The sequence below is a fragment of the Aedes albopictus genome, chromosome 2 (genome assembly GCF_035046485.1).
Source record: "Aedes albopictus strain Foshan chromosome 2, AalbF5, whole genome shotgun sequence".
Classification (NCBI taxonomy): domain Eukaryota; kingdom Metazoa; phylum Arthropoda; class Insecta; order Diptera; family Culicidae; genus Aedes; species Aedes albopictus.
The window spans coordinates 501844519-501865681 of NC_085137.1; the positions used below are offsets into that span (position 1 = coordinate 501844519).

At 39.9% G+C, this 21163-nt stretch overlaps 1 protein-coding gene across 5 annotated transcripts in view; it reads left to right on the forward strand.

Moving 5' to 3' along the window:
- The window catches only part of LOC109622480 (SPARC-related modular calcium-binding protein 2), a 186394-nt gene extending 167843 nt beyond the window's left edge, over positions 1-18551 (forward strand). For 4 of the 5 annotated variants that reach the window (XM_062854424.1, XM_062854423.1, XM_062854425.1 and 1 more), the window contains exons 5-11: positions 8925-9148; positions 9331-9445; positions 10111-10554; positions 17199-17314; positions 17393-17670; positions 17748-17882; positions 17950-18551. In XM_062854424.1, coding sequence (XP_062710408.1) covers positions 8925-9148; positions 9331-9445; positions 10111-10554; positions 17199-17314; positions 17393-17670; positions 17748-17882; positions 17950-18247 — 1610 coding nt within the window. In that variant the 3' untranslated portion in view covers positions 18248-18551. The remainder of the gene's footprint in view (positions 1-8924; positions 9149-9330; positions 9446-10110; positions 10555-17198; positions 17315-17392; positions 17671-17747; positions 17883-17949) is intronic. The other variant, XM_062854426.1, reaches the window with a different exon arrangement.
- Positions 18552-21163: the final 2612 nt, after the last annotated feature.

Genomic DNA, 21163 nt, shown 5'->3' on the forward strand with positions numbered 1-21163 from the left:
GAGTTTCTTTCACGAACTCCTCCAGGAATTTTCTTTGGCACTTCCTTAGGAGTTTCTCAAGAAATTTATCAAAAGATCTAACTTAGAGTGTAAAATTAGATTAAGTGAAAATACACATAAACAAAAAAATCAAACAGATCCACGGGTTTTCGCAAGAATTCCTTTCGAATTTCCTCCTGAGATTTCTTAAGGGATTCCATAATATAGTCCTTCAAGGATTGTTACTTAAGTTGATGCTTATAGTCCTTCATGTATTTCTTCAAACATTTCTGAAGCAATTCCTCCAGAAATACTGTCAAAACTTTTGCTGGATTTTTCCTTTGGAATTCCCCTGAAAATTCGTTCAGAAATTTTTTAAGAAATTCTTCTAGAATATTTTCCAGGAATTCCTTCAAATGCTTCTTTAAAAGATACAATTCCAGGAGATTTTTTTCACTAACATTCGGAGATTCTTTTACCAATCCCTTCCTCAAAGGACTTCCCTTAAGAAATTTAAAATTTTTCTAGAATTTGTTTTCAGTAATTATTGTTTTAATTTTCTCAGTTGTTCCTTCCGGTTCAATTTCATTTATGAAGAGATTTTCTCTAGAATTTAATGGGAATTTCTTTCGAAAATTCTCAAGAGGCCTTTCCTGAAGTTCCTGAAGTGATTTCTCCAATAGTTTATTTAGGCATTGCTTTGGATTCTTTCAGGGATTATCTTCTCACATTTTTTCCAAACATTATCTGTCCAATTTTTGCAGAAATCACTTTGTTCTCAAGGAATTTTTCAAGAGATTTCGCATTGAATACCTGTACTTAGAACGTTCTCTCGTTCTTCCAAGCATTTCTTAAAAATTTTGTTTCTATTTCTTCAGTGGTTCTTGAAGAATTCCTCTAAGATTTATTTTTATTTCTTCAGGATTTACTTCGAAAATTGCTCCAGGTAATAGTTAATGGATTTTTATGTAAAAATCCCTTCAGAAATAGTATACAAAAAAGTCTACGAATTCCTTTAGAGGTATCTCTAGGAGTTCTTCCAAGGATTCTTTCAGAAAATCCTCCAGGGATGCCTCAGAAACTTATTGAAGAATTTCTTCAAGAGTTCATCCACTACCTTCGCCTCGAATTTCTGCAGCCACTTTTTGAGAGATTGCTTCAGAAATTCCTCTGCGCATTCTTTCAGGAATCCGTTCGGAAGTTTCTCAAGCATTTTTTACTATGAACTACTTGCAGAGTTCCTCCATTGATCTGTGATGATTTATTTTGAGACTTAAAGAGGTATCTTAAGGTGTTTCTTCCGATATTCTTCTAGGTATTATCCTAGGCATTTATCCAGGAGTTGCAAGAAGAACGTCAGACATTGCTTCAGAAATTTTTGCCTAGAAACTTATCCAAGAAACAAGAATTTCTCCTGAAAGTTTTCAAAGGTGTCTGATCAAGCAAGGGATAAATTGAGTTACCAAATATGTTCCACAGTCGCCGAACTATTGGTCATCTCTCTTTGCCATACGTTGTGGCTAGGCAACGATCGAAATTTAAGTAGTATTTAGGTAGGCTTTTTATCGATCGCCTCTCGATCGTCGGTCAATCGGCAACGCCGCGAAGACAACATCTTGTTGTTCTTTCGTTTAGTTCTGTTCGCGTAATAATTGAAGTGTTGTATTTTCCAGGTCTGTCACGAATCTTTAAAAGTGTCCGAAAACCGTAAGTGCAACGCGCGAACAGTGTCTCCAGGAGATTTTTAGAGGATTTCTTGAGACAATCCTCCAAGAATTGCTTTGAATTTTCTTCAGAGATTTCTTTAGGAAATCTTCAATAATTTTTGTGCATGTTCTGGAAAAAAAACTTCTGAAAACCCCCTGAAGAAATATCTGAACAAATTCTGCAGGGATCTTCAAAGACATCCCACAAGACAAACCCGTGTCCAAGGGAGGGGTTTTTGGGGGTTAAACTGTTTTCTTTACCCTATTTTTATATATATAAGCGCCCCTCAGCCTTTTGTTAAAAATTCGGAAAACTCTCCCTTTCCTTCTTTTTTTGTGCACGAGCATGATAGAAGATATTTCTGATGGAACCGCAAGAGCAATTTCTATAATAAAATCCTTGTAGGAATGTCTGCAAAAATCTTTGGAGTAGTTTATTAAAGAATTCTTGGAGAATCCTCGGGAATAGTTTCCGAAGTAATCCCTGTATGAAAACTCCACGAAAGTACTTTTGAAGAAGCCCCTTACTGATGTTCTTGAAGCAATCCCTAAAAATCTGAAAATATTTTTACAAAGCAATTTCAGAAGCAGTCCCAGCTGGAATTTCTGGGAGAAGCCCTAAAGGATTTTTCAAAGAAATCTTCAATACAATCTCTGTAGAAATCTTAGGAAGAACTTTTGAATGAATCTCTGGAGCAATATCCGAAGAAGTCCCAGGAAAATTGCTTAAGAACTTCCTGGACAAATACCTGGAGGAGCTTCTCGAGATACTATTGGTGGAATTCCTAGAAGAATAAAATAATAAGGAATTTATAGGAAAATTCCTGGAGAAATTCTTGAAGGGTTTTCTAAAAATATTCTTAGAGAAATCTATGGGCAAATTTCTGAATAGAATCCTGAATATCTGGAGAAATGCATAGATAAGCGCCTTAAAAGATTCTGAGAAAAAACTCTTGAGATATGTCTAAAGAAATTTCCGTTGGAGTTCCTAGGAAATATTTGTGAATTAATATCTTAAGGAATCCGTAGGGAAATTATTAAAGTTATTCGTATAGAAAATGCCGGAAAAGATTGGAGGAATATCTAGAGGGAACTCTGAAGGAATCTCTGTATATCCTGCTGGAATCTCTGGAGAAATCGCTACATGAATTACTGAAGTAATAATACAAGGTACTCTGGAGAAATTCCTGTAGAAATTTCTGGACCCCAGCAGTAGAGAATATCTACAGCATAACAAAATACGTTATTTTGGCAAAATAATTGAGGAACGGAAAGAGTTATTTTTGAGTTATTAACATAACATATCATGTTATAAACTTATCTGCGATAAGCGGCAAAATAACAAAAATCATAACAAAAAAATGTTCCTGGAAGACCAGTTGAATAACACGTTTAGTTTGTTTCAATAACAACTTAATAATAGTGGATTTGTAAAATATTTCAATAACAGGGAGTTTGTGAAAATGTGACAAGCAAAGTGTTAAATATAGGAAAACCCCGTACGAAGGGGGAGGGGGGACGAAAATCCCCAATTTTAGCGTGACGTACTCAATGAATGCTCCCTACTGACACAGTTAGAATGTAATGTCAGAAAGAATAGGAAGAGGAACTGACAAGAAAACATGATTTTCTCAACAGTTCCTTGCGAAATGCTGTGAACAACGTCAATCTCAATGGTGTAGTTGTGGTTGCAAAACTTGTTATTGATGTATTATAGATGATCAAACATTTGCAAAAGTCCCAATAATTCAATAATAACTGATCTTGTTCTACAACAAAACATGTTATTGAAATGTTATTTGAAGAAAATATATTAATAGCACGATCATAACAAAATAAGTTTGTCCAACAAAACATGTTATGGAAAGGTTATGCCTCAATAAGTTAATAATAACAAACCAAGATATAAACACAGATTTTGTAATTCCATTGGGGAACGTCCATAAATTACGTCACGCAAAATTCGACCATTTTCAACCCCCCCCTCCCCTCTATGTCACACTTTTTGTACGGGACCTCTGAAATTTTTGTATGAGTCGTCACACTTTGCTGAACCCACCCTCCCCCCTCAAAGCGTGACGTAATTTATGGACGTTCCCTTGTTATCATTTTGATATTCTCCTCTGCTTGGGGACACATTCATGTGAACATTTCTAATGGAATTCCTATAAATCTCTGGTGAACCTTCTGAAGTGTGAACCTGAACGAATATCTGAAGGAATATCCTGAAAATTTTCTGAAGAAACCACTGCATGTATTTTTCTCCGCAACCTGTACACGTGATTTCGATCTGTCAAGCGTCGCTTCGCTCGAATAAGTTTATTTATTTTCCATAATCTGCCATACCTCGTTTCTCTTCATTAAATCGTACGCCGCATTGAAATCAATAAGTTGTTGATGGATCTGCCAGTTGTACTCCCGAAATTTTTCGACAATCTATCGCAGGATGAACATCTGACCCATCGTTGAAGGACTCCTCAATCAGCTTCAGTCTGTTGAACCGAATTGCGGGCAAAATGTTGTACGCTGCATTGGACAGTTTGAGATGCTCTCTGGGCATATAGTCTTAGTAACTGGCCCTGTATCCGTCAGGCTCTAGCCTGAGACCCAGAAAGAAGAAGAAGAAGAAGAAGAAGAAGAGGTGCTCTGTTCTCGTGACAGCCACCATTGTTTTATCTGTCAGCAAGTTCTAATAACGGTCGTTGCACATGACGGGAGAAGGCGCTGTTCTTCTCCGCACACCATTTGGTCAAAGTCTACGCTTCATACAAATTTCGAAAATTTTGTATGAAGGGGAGGGGTCTGAGATTAGGCACCCGACTGCCTAATGTATTGTTCTGTTTTCATCACAAATTCTATCGATCGGTAGCTTTTTCGGAATTCGCACTCCGTTCATAGAGGTATGTCTATATCGCGGCGTGTTCTTCCTATTAGCTTTTTCGATCTTATAGGATAGAACACTTTTCTTTTTGAGCCAAACTTTTCATATCATATGCTGATTTATCGACCGTATTCTATTAATAACTTGATGATTTTGTGGCTATATCGGTCTCTTTCTACTCATAAGTATAAGGGAGTAGAGATCAAAGTGGATAATGAAATGATAGATATGATAGAATTCGCTAGGTAGCGAACAAGTGTGAAAATTTGTGATGAAAACAGAACAATACATTAGGCAGTCGGGTGCCTGAAACTTTTGCCAGTCTTGGTAAGGTGGTATGAACTACCAACCAAGCCGATCTGTTTAAAAGCACAGGTCGCACGGCAGAAGTTTCACGCATTCGATGTATTCGTTCAATACATGGCCTACTTGCCTAATTTCACCTTCTATAAAATTTTCACACTTGTTCGCTACCTAGCGAATTCTATCATATCTATCATTTCTGTAGAAATGTATTCCCGTAGGAAGTGAAGAAACATCCAGATAACCCGGGTAGAGGCGAAGAATAAACCAAGGACAGAAAAATAACAAATTTTGCCATCATATCTCATTTTATCATTCTTATGTTATTTATGAATAACACCAAATAACTCGCTAAGAACAAAAAATATTATTATTGCAAAATTTGTTATTTCTGAGTTATTATTGAATAACAATACATGACTGAATAATAACAAAATATGCAATCATAGCAAAATAAGTTATTCTGAGCATCCTAAGTAAAATAACATCCTAATTCCATATTTTGCAATCATAACTTGTTTTGTTATTGATGAGTTATTTAGTATTTATTTTATTTTAAATATAATATTGATAAAGACCAAATTTTGTTATTGGTTTGTTAGGAACAAGAGCTAAAAGAACAAAAAATAATAACTCACTTTGTTCCAGAAAAAAGTAAATAATAACTTATTTTGTTGTTATATGATCAAACCGAGGACAAAACATTTCAGAGCTTACAATACAGTTTTTTCCAATCATTAGAACAAAATTTACAATTATGAAGATCTTATTTGAGATAACTTATTTTGTTCTTACTTTGTTCTCAATAACTCGATAATAACCTATTCAGTTATTCTCCATTTTGAAATATTTTGACCTTGGTTTGTTCTTATAAGGACACAATTAGTTATTATTGAGTTATTTTCCGGTACAAAGTCAGTTATTTTTTTTCTTTTAGCTCTTATTCCTAACAAACCAATAACAAATTTTGCCATTCAGCTACCATCTACCCCCGTTGGTTTGACCTCATCTAATCTGAACACTTTTCAATTTGACCCCCTCTAATCTGCACATCGTTCAAACTAAAAATGGTTCAAACGTCATTCTGCTCACGGAACGGGGTGAAACGGATCGCAGAATCAAAACAAAACAGCAAAAAGAGTTACCATCAGTGTGTTTTTCGATGCTCACAGGGCTACTAAAAGTTCAAATTAAAAAATAAACCCCGTTGATTTGCATGAGGTGTCATTCAAACCAACGGGGGTAGACGGTATTCATTTTTAATGGCAATATTTGATCTTCGTTAGTTATTTTCTTCTACCCGGGAAATACTTATATGAACTCTAGGAGAACCCTCTTACGGATTTTTCAAAGGAATCCCTGAAGAAACCCACGAAAGAATTCCTGAGGAAATTGCTTATGAATTTCAAGGAAAAATTCCTGGAGGAATCCCTGAAAGAGTTCCTATAGGATTCCCAGAAGGTGTTTCTGGAGCAATCTCTGAAGGTGTTCCTAGAAAAAACTCTCCAGCAATTCCAGAAGAAATTCCTCAAACAACACCAATCCCTGAAGGTTTTCATGGAGAAATCCTTCAAAACATCTAGAAGAAACCTTGGATGAACTCCAAGAGAAATTACTGAAAGATTTTCTAGACGGATACGTGAAAAAACTTCTGAAAGATTCAAAGAGAAATTCCTGGAGAAATCGCTGAAAAAATTCTGGAAAAATCCACGAAGAGCTTCCTGAATGAATCAATAAAAAACTCCTGAAGTTTTCCCTCAAGGAATTCCTGGAGAAATCTCTCAAGGAATTACAGGAGAAATCCCTCAAAGAATTCCAATAGGAATCCTTTAGGGTATTCCTGCAGGAATCGCTCAACAAATTTTTGGAATATCTGAAGTCAAGACCAACAATTGAACAGGCCTCAACCACATTTTGTAAACAAACATGTTTCTATCGACTTGAGGCCTTTTGAACTCTACCCACACACCTCACCACCACTAACAGGAAGCGCAAACATCAAGCTTTCTGTTAATGGTGATGAGATGCGTGGGTGGCTCCCAGAAGGCCCTAAGTCGACAGAAACGTGTTTGTTTACGCAATGTTGATGTGGCCTTTTCAATTGTTGGTCTTGAAGTGTTCCTGTAGGAGTTCCTGAAAGAATTTCAAAATTTCCGAGAAGCAGTTTCTGAAAAAAATGTAATAAGTTTCTGAAGACATCCCTGTAAAAGTTTTTGGAAAAATCACTAAATGAATCAAAGGAAAAATCCTTAAATGAATTGCAAGAGTTCTAGGACAAATCTCTCCGACAATTATAGTTTAAATTTCTACAGCAACAAATCTCTCAAAAAAATCCAGAAAAAATCTATGGAGGATTCCAAGAAGAAATTCCTAAAAGAATTCCAGAAAAATATCCTGGATAAATCTCTGGAGCACTTCCTGATGAATCCTTGAAAAAACTCATGGAGAAATTTATGAAGGAGTCCCTCAAAAAATTACAGAAACAAATCGTCCCAGAACTCCAAGCGAAATATTTCAAAGAACTCCAGAAGGAATTTCTGGAATTATTCCTTGGAAAATCCCTCATGGAATTCTTGGAGGAACTCCATCAGAAATCCCTGAAGAAGCTCCTGCAGAAATTCACGAAGGAGCATCTGGAAGCATTCCTCAAACAATTACAGAAAAAATGCTCAAGGAACTCAAAGAACTGCAGAAGGAATTTCTGAAGGAATTCCTTCAAAATCTCTCAAGGAATCTCAAGGAATTCTTGAAGGAATCTTTGAAGAAATGTCTCGAGAAATCCATGACAAAAATCTTAGAGGAATCCCTGAAGAAATTCCTGGATCCTAGAGGAACCCTTGATTTGGCCGGGGCCCGTGGCGCAATTGGTCACACGTTTGCTTCATAAGCAGATCGTCATGGATTCGACCCCAGCCCCGGAACTTTCGTCAGTTGCTCTTTCCCCCTAGAGCAGCTGACACTGACCCTCTTCTGAGCCCCTCGGCTCAAACGGACCCGGATACTTGGACATCGGCGAACGGCAACTCATAATGGACCCCCAATCGGACTGGAAAAAGGAACCACCATCAGCCACAAATGAACATCTTCGTGCTCATCATTCTACCATGATAGGGTAGAAAGTGAAAGCAGCGCAACGACAACCAGTTGGGTGTATTAGAATTAGAATAGAATACATTTAGGCGCTGTACAAAGTGTAAGTACAGCTTCCAATTGGAGTCGCTCACGCAGTGCCCTAGTGGACAAAAGAGCTGTAAACTAGGTTAACTGATTTAAAACAAAATCCTTGTACTAACGCCAAGAGAAACCAACTATCAACTTTTGTTCTTGTCGAAATTTCTGAAAATTTGTACATAACAACAATTTTAGTTCTTTTGAACGAAATGGAACACATACACCCAAAGAGGTGGCTCAATGTTAGTGAAACGCCATTAGCCTCTTTCTGAGCTGTGGAAACGAAGACCCTTATGCTCTTATTCCCCTCATATTCGCAACAGTGAGCCACAGTTGAGTGGTAAGCATTGCCGCCTGCGATTCCACTCAAGGTCGAAGGTTCGATGCTGGATGTTGGCAGTTTTTTATTCAAGGAAAATGGACAAATTCTTGTATGACATTGTTTTGATCTTGTAATATCTAAATGAGATATTATTGAGCACTTCTCCATACTGAATTTTGATATTCATTCTGATCTTTTACCTCTTATCTCAATCAAACCATTATCAGTTTATGCTCTTCGGTTATTATAACTGAATTTGTTATTTGTTAGATTTTTCCACCTACTCGGGAATAAATAGAAAAAAAACTTTTTTTTTGTATTTTCTGGCACCTATTTATTTATTTTTTATTTCCTTTTTTTCTGGTATGACTTCTCTACGTAACGTTTCGTCTGTTTCATTGTTTTTTTTTACGATTATGTTATTGTCTGACCACAATCAGCCCTGTGAAATCATGTCACATGAGGATTAAGAGTCTTCCAAAAACTTTTACTTTTTGTTCTCACATCGCAGCTTTCAACACTGATCCTTTTACCTTCTTCCATACGTTCCACGACAAATTAGGCTGCTCCCGCATGGACCGGGCCGTGTTCAACCGGAATCTGCTGAAGCTGTTCGAAAACGAGCACAGCCGGGTGCAGCCAGCGCAGAACGTGAAGGGAGGATTAACGGCGACGACGGTCAGCGAGAAAACCGTGCTGGACTGGAAGTTTGCCTCGATCGATGGCAACCGGAATGGCGTCCTGGACAAAACCGAGTACCGAGAGCTGAAACGGCTGATCAAGAAGGTGAGCGGATTACTGGGGACAAGGTGCATGTTTCGTAGAAAAGCTGAAGCTGTTCATAAAAAAAAAAATATAAAAACTTTTAGAAATTTGATAAAAATATGAATGTTTTTCTACTAGCTTTTGGATCGCAAACATAGTTTTCCCTTGAACAATCGATCATGAATGTTTTTTGAATACGATAGGTCGTGAAACCGAAACGCTGCGGTAGGTCATTCGGCAAGAGTTGTGATGCCGATCAGGACGAGCGATTATCTCGGCTGGAATGGGCCAACTGCTTCTCCAAGGATAACCTAACACGTAAGTACACGTTGGTCGTTTATTATTGAATGTTCTTAGTTTTTTCGTCATTTGATAGCACCACCCATCACCTCATACTAATTCATGCACCATTTTGAAATTTCCCATAAACATATCCCTACAGTAATGGTAGAAAGTTCTGACAGCTGTTGTATATGTACTGTATATGTATTTTTTTAAATTTTGGGTAAGTTTTCGAGATAATTCCACAAATCTTGACGAACCTGCATATGGAAACTTAGTTCCTAAATCTTTGATAAACTGCTTTGAAATTTAGGTACATCAACTACTATTCATATTATTTCTTGAATCTGTCAAAATGTTGCAAAACTTTTACTTTGGGAGTATTACGTGATGTTAAAGCATCTTTGAATATTCGTGTTATCGCAGCAGATGTCAAACTTTCATCCCGTCAAAACTCTAATTCGAATAACTTTGGTGACTAATACATCCTCCATTTCATTAGGCTTAGTTTTGAATACAAAATGTGATTAAATATTTTGTAATTAATTGTGACTTCATTTTCTTCCTTACCTCTTCTCTACTGTCCAACTTCCAATTTGGTAAACGTGCAATAACCCTTCAAATACAATAAATCTACACCTCCACCACCAACAACCACAACCAAAAAACAATTCCACTCTCTGAATTGAGTGACCATTTAGCCGAGATGGATCACCCCTATCACAACCACCACTCTTCATCACAATCATCACCATCATATGCCGCTGCATCGCCGCATCAAAACCACCACCACCATCAACAGCAGCAGCAACACCAACAACAGCAGCATCACAACCAACAGCAACACCAATACCAGCACCATCACATGGGTGGTGTCGGAGGCGGCGGCGGCGGCGGCAACGGTGGTGGTACATTAATCGGTGTCGGTGGCTCCTCCCATTCTTCCTCTAGCTCTAGCTCTAGCACTAGCTTCCTCCGGTACGATGAGTCACAGCAGAATGGCTCCCATGATTACACTGATTTTGACGATGAAGATGATTACTCAGAAAATGACGACGATTCGGACGAAATGCCCGATAGTGATAACACGCTACTGAACGGACTGCACTTTAGCTTTGCCGGCAAGCGGCTGCAGCCCAATTTGTGTATGTATCTAATTCGAGACCTTGTTTTTTTGTTTCTCTTGATATACCCGTCCCGTGACCACCCCTCCGGTGAACCTTCCCTGAGGATTGTCAGACATACATGTCTGTTTTTCGCTTTTTTATCTAGATTCTGGCAAACCGAAACAATCATTTTATAGGAATTGATTTCTATACAGACAAATTTGTAAATCTGGCAACCCTGGTCCTGTTCCCAAAATCCCACCCGCTACACACTCACACTCAAACTTGCACACAAGTGATCTCCTCTTTGTGATTTTGTGTAAGTGTCTTGTTCCCAGTAGATCCGATTACTTTCTATAGAGGTAAAAATTGTAGTACAACTCTTAACGTTTAGATAAAACTATATTTAATACTTCACCTAGTGCACTGGATTTTCCTCTCCTCCCCCCAAAATAATGACGGATGCTAAGAAATCTCCTCCGGTTATAAATGTCAGCGGAGGCATATAAAACACACACACAACGAAACACACTTTTGGCCGAATTGTCTTCATTTTCAAAAACAACTATCGCAAATTGCAACATTTTTTTCGGTTTTTGGTAAAATTATAACCTCTCCCTATCTGTACAATCATCCTTAACATCTGTCATTCGATATGTTGTCTGTATATCTTTTGAATAAGTAGTACTTTTTAATAGGAAGCATCCATAAATGGCGTAACATTTTTGGCCGATTCAAAATTCCACAGTTTATACTCTCCAACGTAACGTATTCTTCAGTACTTGAAATATGAATCGTTACAAAATCGGAAACTTCTCCCTCTAGAATGCTACGTCATTTATTGATGTTTCCACAGAAATTTCCCAGCAAATGAGCCGAATGGCTTGAATGAGAACCATTCAACTTTTTGGTCGGTGTGCATTTGAATATAGAATTGGGATTGAAGTATTTGAGTTTCTTCACCGACAAACAGACGTATCACCGGCAAAATTTCCATCGACCGCGGAGAGACGAACCAGCCAAGGGCTGAAAGTCTCTCTAATAAAGACAAATCAATCAATCAATCCATCGACCACGCTTTTAACGTTCATTTTAAATATGTATCGATGTAGCTTTGACAACCAGAGGCGTGCGCGACGCCTTTTTTTACCTTTGACGTCTCACACTAGCGCCTTCTGTTAACGTTGTTGCACAACGCAGTTATCGTGCAACATGTCCATGGACGATGAATTTTCACGAAAATTTTACTAGGTGTTACGTCCGTTTGTCTGCGAGTACATGCACAGTGCAGAGTATCGAAGTGTAAGATATTCATCCTGGGCAATGGCCCCCTTTGCATTGACTTTTGGTCAAATTTTTGTTGACTCCCTTTATTTCTTTGTTGAGGTTGCGCTGCAATGAACCTCTGGGCCTGCCTGTGGTGCAAATCCTGTCGGGATTCAGTATAACGCTTGTTTGCAGATTTTGTTACCACCACGGCTAGAGTTTGATCGACCCACCTCCCGAAGGAATTGCAGAAGAAATTCCCGAAGGAATTCCAGCAGAAATTCCCGAAGGAATTCCGGAAGAAATACCCGCAGGAATTCCAGGAGGAATTCCCGAAGGAATTCCAGGAAGAATTCCCGAAAGAATTCCAGGAGGAAATCCCGAAGGAATTTGAGGAGGAATTTCCGAAGGAATTCCAGGAGGAATTCCCGAGGGAATTCCAGGACGAATTCCCGAAGGAATTACAGGCGTAGTTCCCGAAGGAATTCCAGGCGTAATTCCCGAAGGAATTCCAGGCGTAATTCCCGAAGGAATTCCAGGCGTAATTGCCGAAGGAATTCCAGGCGTAATTCCCGAAGGAACTCCAGGAGGAATTCCCAAAGGAATTCCAGGAGGAATTCCCGAAGGGATTCCAGGAGGAATTCCCGAAGGGATTCCAGGAGGAATTCCCGAAGGGATTCCAGGAGGAATTCCCGAAGGGATTCCAGAAGGAATTCCCGAAGGGATTCCAGGAGGAATTCCCGAAGGGATTCCAGGAGGAATTCCCGAAGGGATTCCAGGAGGAATTCCCGAAGGGATTCCAGGAGGAATTCCCGAAGGGATTCCAGGAGGAATTCCCGAAGGGATTCCAGGAGGAATTCCCGAAGGGATTCCAGGAGGAATTCCCGAAGGGATTCCAGGAGGAATTCCCGAAGGGATTCCAGGAGGAATTCCCGAAGGGATTCCAGGAGGAATTCCCGAAGGGATTCCAGGAGGAATTCCCGAAGGGATTCCAGGAGGAATTCCCGAAGGGATTCCAGGAGGAATTCCCGAAGGGATTCCAGGAGGAATTCCCGAAGGGATTCCAGGAGGAATTCCCGAAGGGATTCCAGGAGGAATTCCCGAAGGGATTCCAGGAGGAATTCCCGAAGGGATTCCAGGAGGAATTCCCGAAGGGATTCCAGGAGGAATTCCCGAAGGGATTCCAGGAGGAATTCCCGAAGGGATTCCAGGAGGAATTCCCGAAGGGATTCCAGGAGGAATTCCCGAAGGGATTCCAGGAGGAATTCCCGAAGGGATTCCAGGAGGAATTCCCGAAGGAATTCTAGGAGGAATTCTTGAAGGAATTCCAGGAGGAATTCCTGAAGGAATTCCAGGAGGAATTCCCGAAGGAATTCCAGGAGGAATTCCCGAAGGAATTCCAGGAGGAATTTCCGAAGGAATTCCAGAAGGAATTCCAGAAGGAATTCCAGAAGGAAGTCCAGGACGAATTCCCGCAGGAATTCTCAAAGGAAATCCCGAAGGAATTCTAGAAAAAATTCCCGAAGGAATTCCAGAAAAAAATCCCGAAGGAATTCCAGAAGCAATTCCCGAAGGAATTCCAGAAGGAATTCCAGAAGGAATTTCCGAAGAAATTCCAGAAGGAATTTCCGAAGAAATTCCAGAATGAATTTCCGAAGAAATTCCAGAAGGAATTTCCGAAGAAATCCCAAAAGGAATTTCCGGAGAAATTCTTTCTGGAATTTCCGTAGGATTTCCAGAAGGAATTTCCGAAGGAAATCCATAAGAAATTTCCGAAGGAATTCCAGAAGGAATTTCCGAAGGAATCCCAGAAGGAATTTCTGAAGGAATTTCCGAAGGAATTCCAGAAGGAATTTCCGAAGGAATTTTAGAAGGAATTTCCGAAGGAATTCCAGAACGAATTTCCGAAGGAATTCCAGAAGGAATTTCCGAAGGAATTCCAGAAGGAATTTCCGAAGGAATTCCAGAAGGAATTCCCGAAGGAATTCCAGAAGGAATTTCCGAACGAATTCCAGAAGGAATTTCCAAAGGAATTCCAGAAGGAGTTTCCAAAGGAATTCCAGAAGGAATTTCCAAAGAAATTCCAGAAGGAATTTCCGAAGGAATTCCAGAAGGAATTTCCGAAGGAATCCCAGAAGGAATTTCCGAAGGAATTCCAGAAGGAATTTCCAAAGGAATTCCAGAAGGAATTTCCGAAGGAATTCCAGAAGGAATTTCCGAAGGAATTCCAGAAGGAATTTCCGAAGGAATTCCAGAAGGAATTTCCGAAGGAATTCCAGAAGGAATTTCCGAAGGAATTCCAGAAGGAATTTCCGAAGGAATTCCAGAAGGAATTTCCGAAGGAATTCCAGAAGGAATTTCCGAAGGAATTCCAGAAGGAATTTCCGAAGGAATTCCAGAAGGAATTTCCGAAGGAATTCCAGAAGGAATTCCGAAGGAATTCCAGAAGGAATTCCGAAGGAATTCCAGAAGGAATTTCCGAAGGAATTCCAGAAGGAATTTCCGAAGGAATTCCAGAAGGAATTTCCGAAGGAATTCCAGAAGGAATTTCCGAAGGAATTCCAGAAGGAATTTCCGAAGGAATTCCAGAAGGAATTTCCGAAGGAATTCCAGAAGGAATTTCCGAAGGAATTCCAGAAGGAATTTCCGAAGGAATTCCAGAAGGAATTTCCGAAGGAATTCCAGAAGGAATTTCCGAAGGAATTCCAGAAGGAATTTCCGAAGGAATTCCAGAAGGAATTTCCGAAGGAATTCCAGAAGGAATTTCCGAAGGAATTCCAGAAGGAATTTCCGAAGGAATTCCAGAAGGAATTTCCGAAGGAATTCCAGAAGGAATTTCCGAAGGAATTCCAGAAGGAATTTCCGAAGGAATTCCAGAAGGAATTTCCGAAGGAATTCCAGAAGGAATTTCCGAAGGAATTCCAGAAGGTATTTCCGAAGGAATTTCCGAAGGAATTCCAGAAGGAATTTCCGAAGGAATTCCAGAAGGAATTTCCGAAGGAATTCCAGAAGGAATTTCCGAAGGAATTCCAGAAGGAATTTCCGAAGGAATTCCAGGAGGAATTTCCGAAGGAATTCCAGAAGGAATTCCCGAAGGAATTCCAGGAGGAATTTCTGAAGGAATTTCAGGAGGAATTCCCGAAGGAAATCCAGAAGGAATTCCAGGAGGAATCCATGAAACACCTGGAGGCATCCTTGATTCCTCCTGGAAAAATCTATAAAGGTCATCCTGGAGAGATCCCTATAGGAACTCCTGGAGAGATCTTTGAAGAAACCCCTGCAGGAATCCCTGACTAAATTTTTAGACGAACCCTCGAAGGTACTCTGGCGGAGTACCCCAGGGAGCTTCTTACGAAATCTCTGATAAAACTCCTGAAAGCATACCTGAATTCTCCTGGAAGAACTACTGGTGAGATCCCTAAAGGAACTACTGGGGCGATTCCTGAAAGAGCTACTGCACTGCGGGAATCCTAGAATGAACTCCTGAATCAATCCTGGGAGGAACTTCTGTTAGGATACCTGAAGGTACTCCTATCCAGGAGTTATATTAACTCGTTTACAACATATGCGCTACCCGGGTAGAGAAATTCCCGAAGGAACTCCTGGTAGAATCTTTGGAAAATCTCCATGAGGCATTCCGAAGGTATTTCAAGAGGAATCCCCGAAGGAATTTCAGAAGGAATCTCAGAAGGAATAGCAGAAGATATTTCTGAAAAAAAAAATCCTGGAGGAGTCCTGGAAGGAACTCTTGCTGAAATTATTAAAGGAACTACTGTGCTAATCTCTGAAGGACTCCGAGGAGAAATCCTCGAAAGAATTGCAGGAGGGATCCTTGCAGAAATGACAGGAGAGATCTCAGAAAAAACTCCTGTAGGGACTAATGGTGGAACTTCTGGAAGTATACCTGAATGCCCCTATGTGAATGAACTCCTGGAGAGATCCCCAAAGGAATTCCTAGATACTTTCCTAAAGAAACACCAGGAGAAATCCCTGAGTGGAATTCTGGAGGAAGCACTGATTGGAATTGTTTGGAGGACCTTTTGCACGAATCCCTGAAAAAACTCTTGGAGTAATCTTTGAATGAACTCCTAGACTAATCCCTCTGAAGAAACTACTGTTCAAATGCTTGAACTTCAGAAAGAATTCTTGAAGAAACTCCTAGAATAATCTCTGAAGGACCTAGACTTCTAGAGGCTTCCCTCAATCCTCCCGAAAGAAGCTCTGAAGAAATTTCTGGAGCAATCCTTAAAGGAGCTCCTGTCGGAATTGCTGAGAATTCTTCTGAAGAAATCCCTGATGAAAATCCAAGAGGCATCTCTGAATTTTCATGGATGAATCTCTGAAGGAACTAGTGGAGATATCTTTGAAGGTCTCCTGAAGAGACATCTGAAGGAACCCTGATTGGAATTTAAGGAGAACTCTTTTACGGAACTCCTGGAAGAATCTCCGAAAAAACTTCTGTTGGTATCCCTGAAGAATTTTCTGGAGAAACCCATGATCTCCTAGAGACATTACTTAGTCCTTCTGGAATCGGAATTATTCTTTGTTCGGCGTAAAAAAATAAATCGACGCAGATTCCTTTTCCGGCGTCGGCATTAGACAAAAAGTGTCGGCGGAAACGCACTGGCACGCACGCAGCAGGCTTCAGAGAGTTTCAGGGGTGTTTCAGGGGATCTCAGAGAAATTACAAGGGGTTTCAGAGGGGTACTTGGAGGTTTCATAGGAGTTTCAGGGGGATTTCAGACAGGTTCCAAATGCACTCAGGGGTGCTTCAAGGGCATTTCAGGGAGTCTCATGGGAATTCCCTGGGGTCTCAGTGGCGTTTTAGGGAATCTCATGGGCATTTCAAGGGGTGCCAGATCATGAGGCCGAAGCAGGTTAGGCCGGAATACGTTAGACCTAAGTACGTTAAGCCGAACGTGTCATTAGGCCGAATGAGCCATTGGGCTGAAAGAGTTTAAAGCAAAGGACGAGCAACCTAGTTGAATTATTGAAGCTCAGCGCCAACTCCTACCTGGCGATAATTGTCATCGTGGAAGCACGAGGTAAAAACTTTCAAATGCCAGCGCTATATTTCTGATCGTCTACTGAACATTTTGAAGTCCACATTGTAATCTAATTCATTTTGATTCAAAAGACTTTTTAGTGGGGGAATCTGAATTTCTTAAAGTTTAGGCCGCTGAAACCCAGCTGCAGATCGTAGTGGATCACTGCAATCTCAATTGCTAACAAATAGCCTTTATTTTTTCCTTTATGTTATTGGAGACGGTAGAATTCAATTCTATTATCAAATGCACATTGACCTTGTTTTATCTACGTAAGACTTAACGAATCCTATTGAATCGATCTCCCCTCTATCCCCACTTTCTAATTCACACCAAACCTAATCTTTCCCTCTTCCCCCGTTTTGAGCTCAGTGCTTCAGGGTAAAACAACGCTAGAGCTGAAAGGCGACCAAGACCCGATCTTCAAAGACAGCGAAGCCGAATCGGACTGCCTGAGTGATCGTGCCGCCGCACTGGAAGAGCAAAGGGTAAACATCCAAATCGCATAGCTTTTATCGTTTCGCTAATTCGCTTACTAATTACTACTCGGTGTTAATTTTTGGCAGAGTGGAGCTACCGCGCTGTACGTTCCGGAATGTACCGCCGACGGGCGGTACCAACGGGTCCAGTGCTACCTGTCTACGGGGTATTGCTGGTGCGTCCACGAGGATACCGGCAAGAACATTCCCGGGACGTCCACGAAGGATAAACGGCCCCAGTGCGATGTATATCCGGGCGTTGGCGGACGGCAGATGCAGGGCTGCCCGGACGACCGGAAGTTGGAGTTCCTGAAGGACTTGAAGGACTTTCTGAAGCAGCAGATTGCGAGTAATTCGGTTACGGCGTAAGTACCTCTGTGATTCATAATTGTAATATTGACTAAACGGATTATGCGTAACTAACGTTGAGAACCGATTCTAGGGCGGATGCCACCAAATGGGGAACCGAAGACGAGAAGATTGCAACGCTCAGCTTTGTACTTCTGGACAAGAACAAGAACAAAGTTTGGGAGAGAAAAGAGTGGAAGATTTTCCGAGAGCTTGTCACCGAAACAAGGTAAGTGCATTTGAGGGATCTTCCACATGAAGTTTTTCGTAACCTTCTCCCCCCATCTTCTTTGAAGACAACTGCGAAAATGTGGTAAAAAGATGCCTCGTTACTGTGACGTGAACAACGATCGGAAGATCACACTATCCGAATGGCTCAATTGTTTGCAAACACAGCGAACACCCTATGTCGAGGGGGGTTCGGCAATCAAATCGTCCTCTCTGATAGCTTCCAGTGCATCATCTTCCGGTGGAGGTGGTGGCGGTGGTGGAATTGGCCACTCGGAAAGCGGGTGGAAACCTTCGCTGTCCGCGTCATCCACCTCGAAGTTCCGAGGTCCAAATCCTCTAGAATCGGTGTTGAAGAGTGATTGAACGCGCGCGAACGCACAACCGGAAATGTCGAACATGATCAACACCATACACACACATACAGACACATACCAGGCAACAATACACCCACACATTTACGAATGAGACTTAAAGGGAATGCGAGGAAGGATTAAGATACTCGCCACAGGCAAACGGATATAACACTGGAGTGGTTGTAAATCTGACTCTCTTTTTTGCATGGACGTGGCCGATGATATACTGGGTACAGGCTACTCAGTTTGGTTTTAACTCTGCTATGACTTTCAAACTAAGATATTGGGATCGTACATACTATAGAGCACCAATTGACAGACTTTATCTACCATTTTGATAGATTATTTTAGTCTATTTCAAAATTAAGAGAATGAAATACAATACAATAATGTGTTGATTGTTGCCGTTAAGTTTCACCACAATTTCAACTCAGTAATATTTTCTCATGTAATTTTAGAATTTTCGAATGAAAATGATATTTCCCAGGTAACAATTTGATGCTGTATAAACGTTTCTGCTACTATTTTAAATCAGCCTTCATTTGAACAAAAACTGAGTACAAGAGGTACAATCCTTTATTCAGATCCTAAACATCTAATTTTGGTGATTTTATTCAACCTTTAGATGATTTGAGATTCTTTGAAAGGCTGTTTTAGAGCTTAATATGCGCTTAATTAGTAATCAATTAAATTTATCAATTGTGAAAAAACACTTTCGTAAGCCTATTTTTACCATTGGCTGCTTCCATTTCCGGAATCTTAAATCAATCTATGGGAAATTTAAACTGGGAATTGAACTCCGACCTCCTGATTTATAGTCACTCACCTTAGCACCTACACCACACACAATTGTAAACGTTTCCTCGAAAACAAGAGCATTACTTGTTATATCTGAATAGTCAAGAACACAAGTTGAACTAAGCCTGTAATAAGGTTGAACAAGCGATGTGGACTTCACCAAAACATGTTTGGGTCAGCTGTAAAAAAATATTTGATTTAAGGCTTAACAACAGATGATTATTTCTGCATGTTAGTGTATGCTTTAAAGCTGGTTACATAGATGAAGAATATTCTATTCAGCTGGATATTCAACCATCTATGTATTGCTGATTAAGATAGTTGAACAAGCCATACTTCAGACCAATATTCAGCAGTCATTGTGTTCAGCCACTGACACCATTATCCAGCAACTGTTCAGCTAATAAACTCACTGTTCAGCATACATTGTTACTTAGGCTGTATTATGAAAAATAGTAAAGAGTGTATTGGTGCAACTATGAAACTTTAACCTAGTTATGAATTGGTCCACCGTCAACCGTGGGGTGCGCTTCTTACAATATATTTCAACTTTCAGCAAAGCTGTTTGTTACACCACACCATTCGGATGAGTTATACTGAAAAACTTATTGAAATACTTATTCAAAAGCACTACTGTTACTAACAGATAAAGCAGAAGAACAATAGAAACGATTTATTAGTACTTCACAAACACTCATCGCCACTCAATGTCTTAGAAATTCCAGTTCTATTCCCAGTGTTATATCCGTTTGTCCCATCAACTCACCACGAGGGTATGAGGATGCTTCCATAGATGAAAAGTAGTGCCATGTTTTACACACAGCAATATGACAGAAACACAATCCGTTGGTTGATGTTTGCATTCAAATACTGCAACCTATGAATTACTCTAAACTAAATACTACAACTACCGGTGTACCAGTGATATTTTCGCACTTTATATCGCATACTCTTAAAGCAAACGGCTAGAGAACTGCATATTTTATTTTGCCCATGCCCATGGAAGAATGTACGGCGGCGAAGACAAACCAGAAGAAGGATTTCTCAGATTGTTTTATCTAGTGTTTAGGTTTTATCTAGAAGGGGCGAAAGCGAACTATAGGGTAACGTTTGAAAGTGAAGAAAAAATTCCGAATGAAATCAGTATTAAAATAGCAAAAAAATGGATTATGCGTTGTCGCTTTCGTACACTAACATGTGGGACAGTTTTGACGAAAAGAAAAGAGGTTTTCGGGCTTTCTGTTATTGAATCAAAAGGAAAATGAATGCGCGTGGTTAGGAAAGAATGTCGAGCGATGTATGAAATGAAACTCTAAAAGTGCGTGTGATATATGTTATTTAATTTAAACTTTACGTTATTTTTAGTCTTTTTATACGAAACTGAATCCCAATTATAACTACATTGCATAGTTACTTTTAACTAGATCTGTTTTGTATATGAATCTTGTTCAATCGAAAATAAAACCGAACGTGGATCGACAAACAGGTTTTTGATGAGAAATTGCTTATTGCTTACCTATTTATACGAACTGTGAACATGCGAAAGTTGCTATCGATTCCGTGCTACAATAGGAACGGAGAATGAATAGGATTCTGCATAAAACTATCATGAAAATTGAAATTTGCGGTTTAGTGTTGGTAGAACGTAAAAGAAATCCTTGAGCATCCATAAGTGTCGAAAAATTTATAAGAATCATTTAGGTAAGGGTGTCTTTTCATATCAGACGGGAAATAGTCATAATCTATATATATAAAAATGCAGTGGCATACGTGGGACCGCGCATAACTTGCAAACGGAAGGTTCGATTTTGATCGTCTTAGTTTTGTTCTGTTAGTTTTCAACCAAGGAAGGTTTATGAGGCAAAAAACATGGAAGAATTGAAAGTTTTCAAAAATCGATCTTCCATACATTTTGTGACCGGAGACTTGGTCTTGGATAGAAATTTGAAACGTCAAAAAACGCAGTAGGCAAGACAAAGTTTGCCGGGTACAGCTAGTAATTACATAAATTCCAACTTACCTTTGCCAATGGCTCATCAGATGGACGCATCAAGATGTAGACTATCAATAACCAGCCCCTGGAGCCTTGGATATGAAATTATTAGGTACGCGAAATTCCTCATCTCAG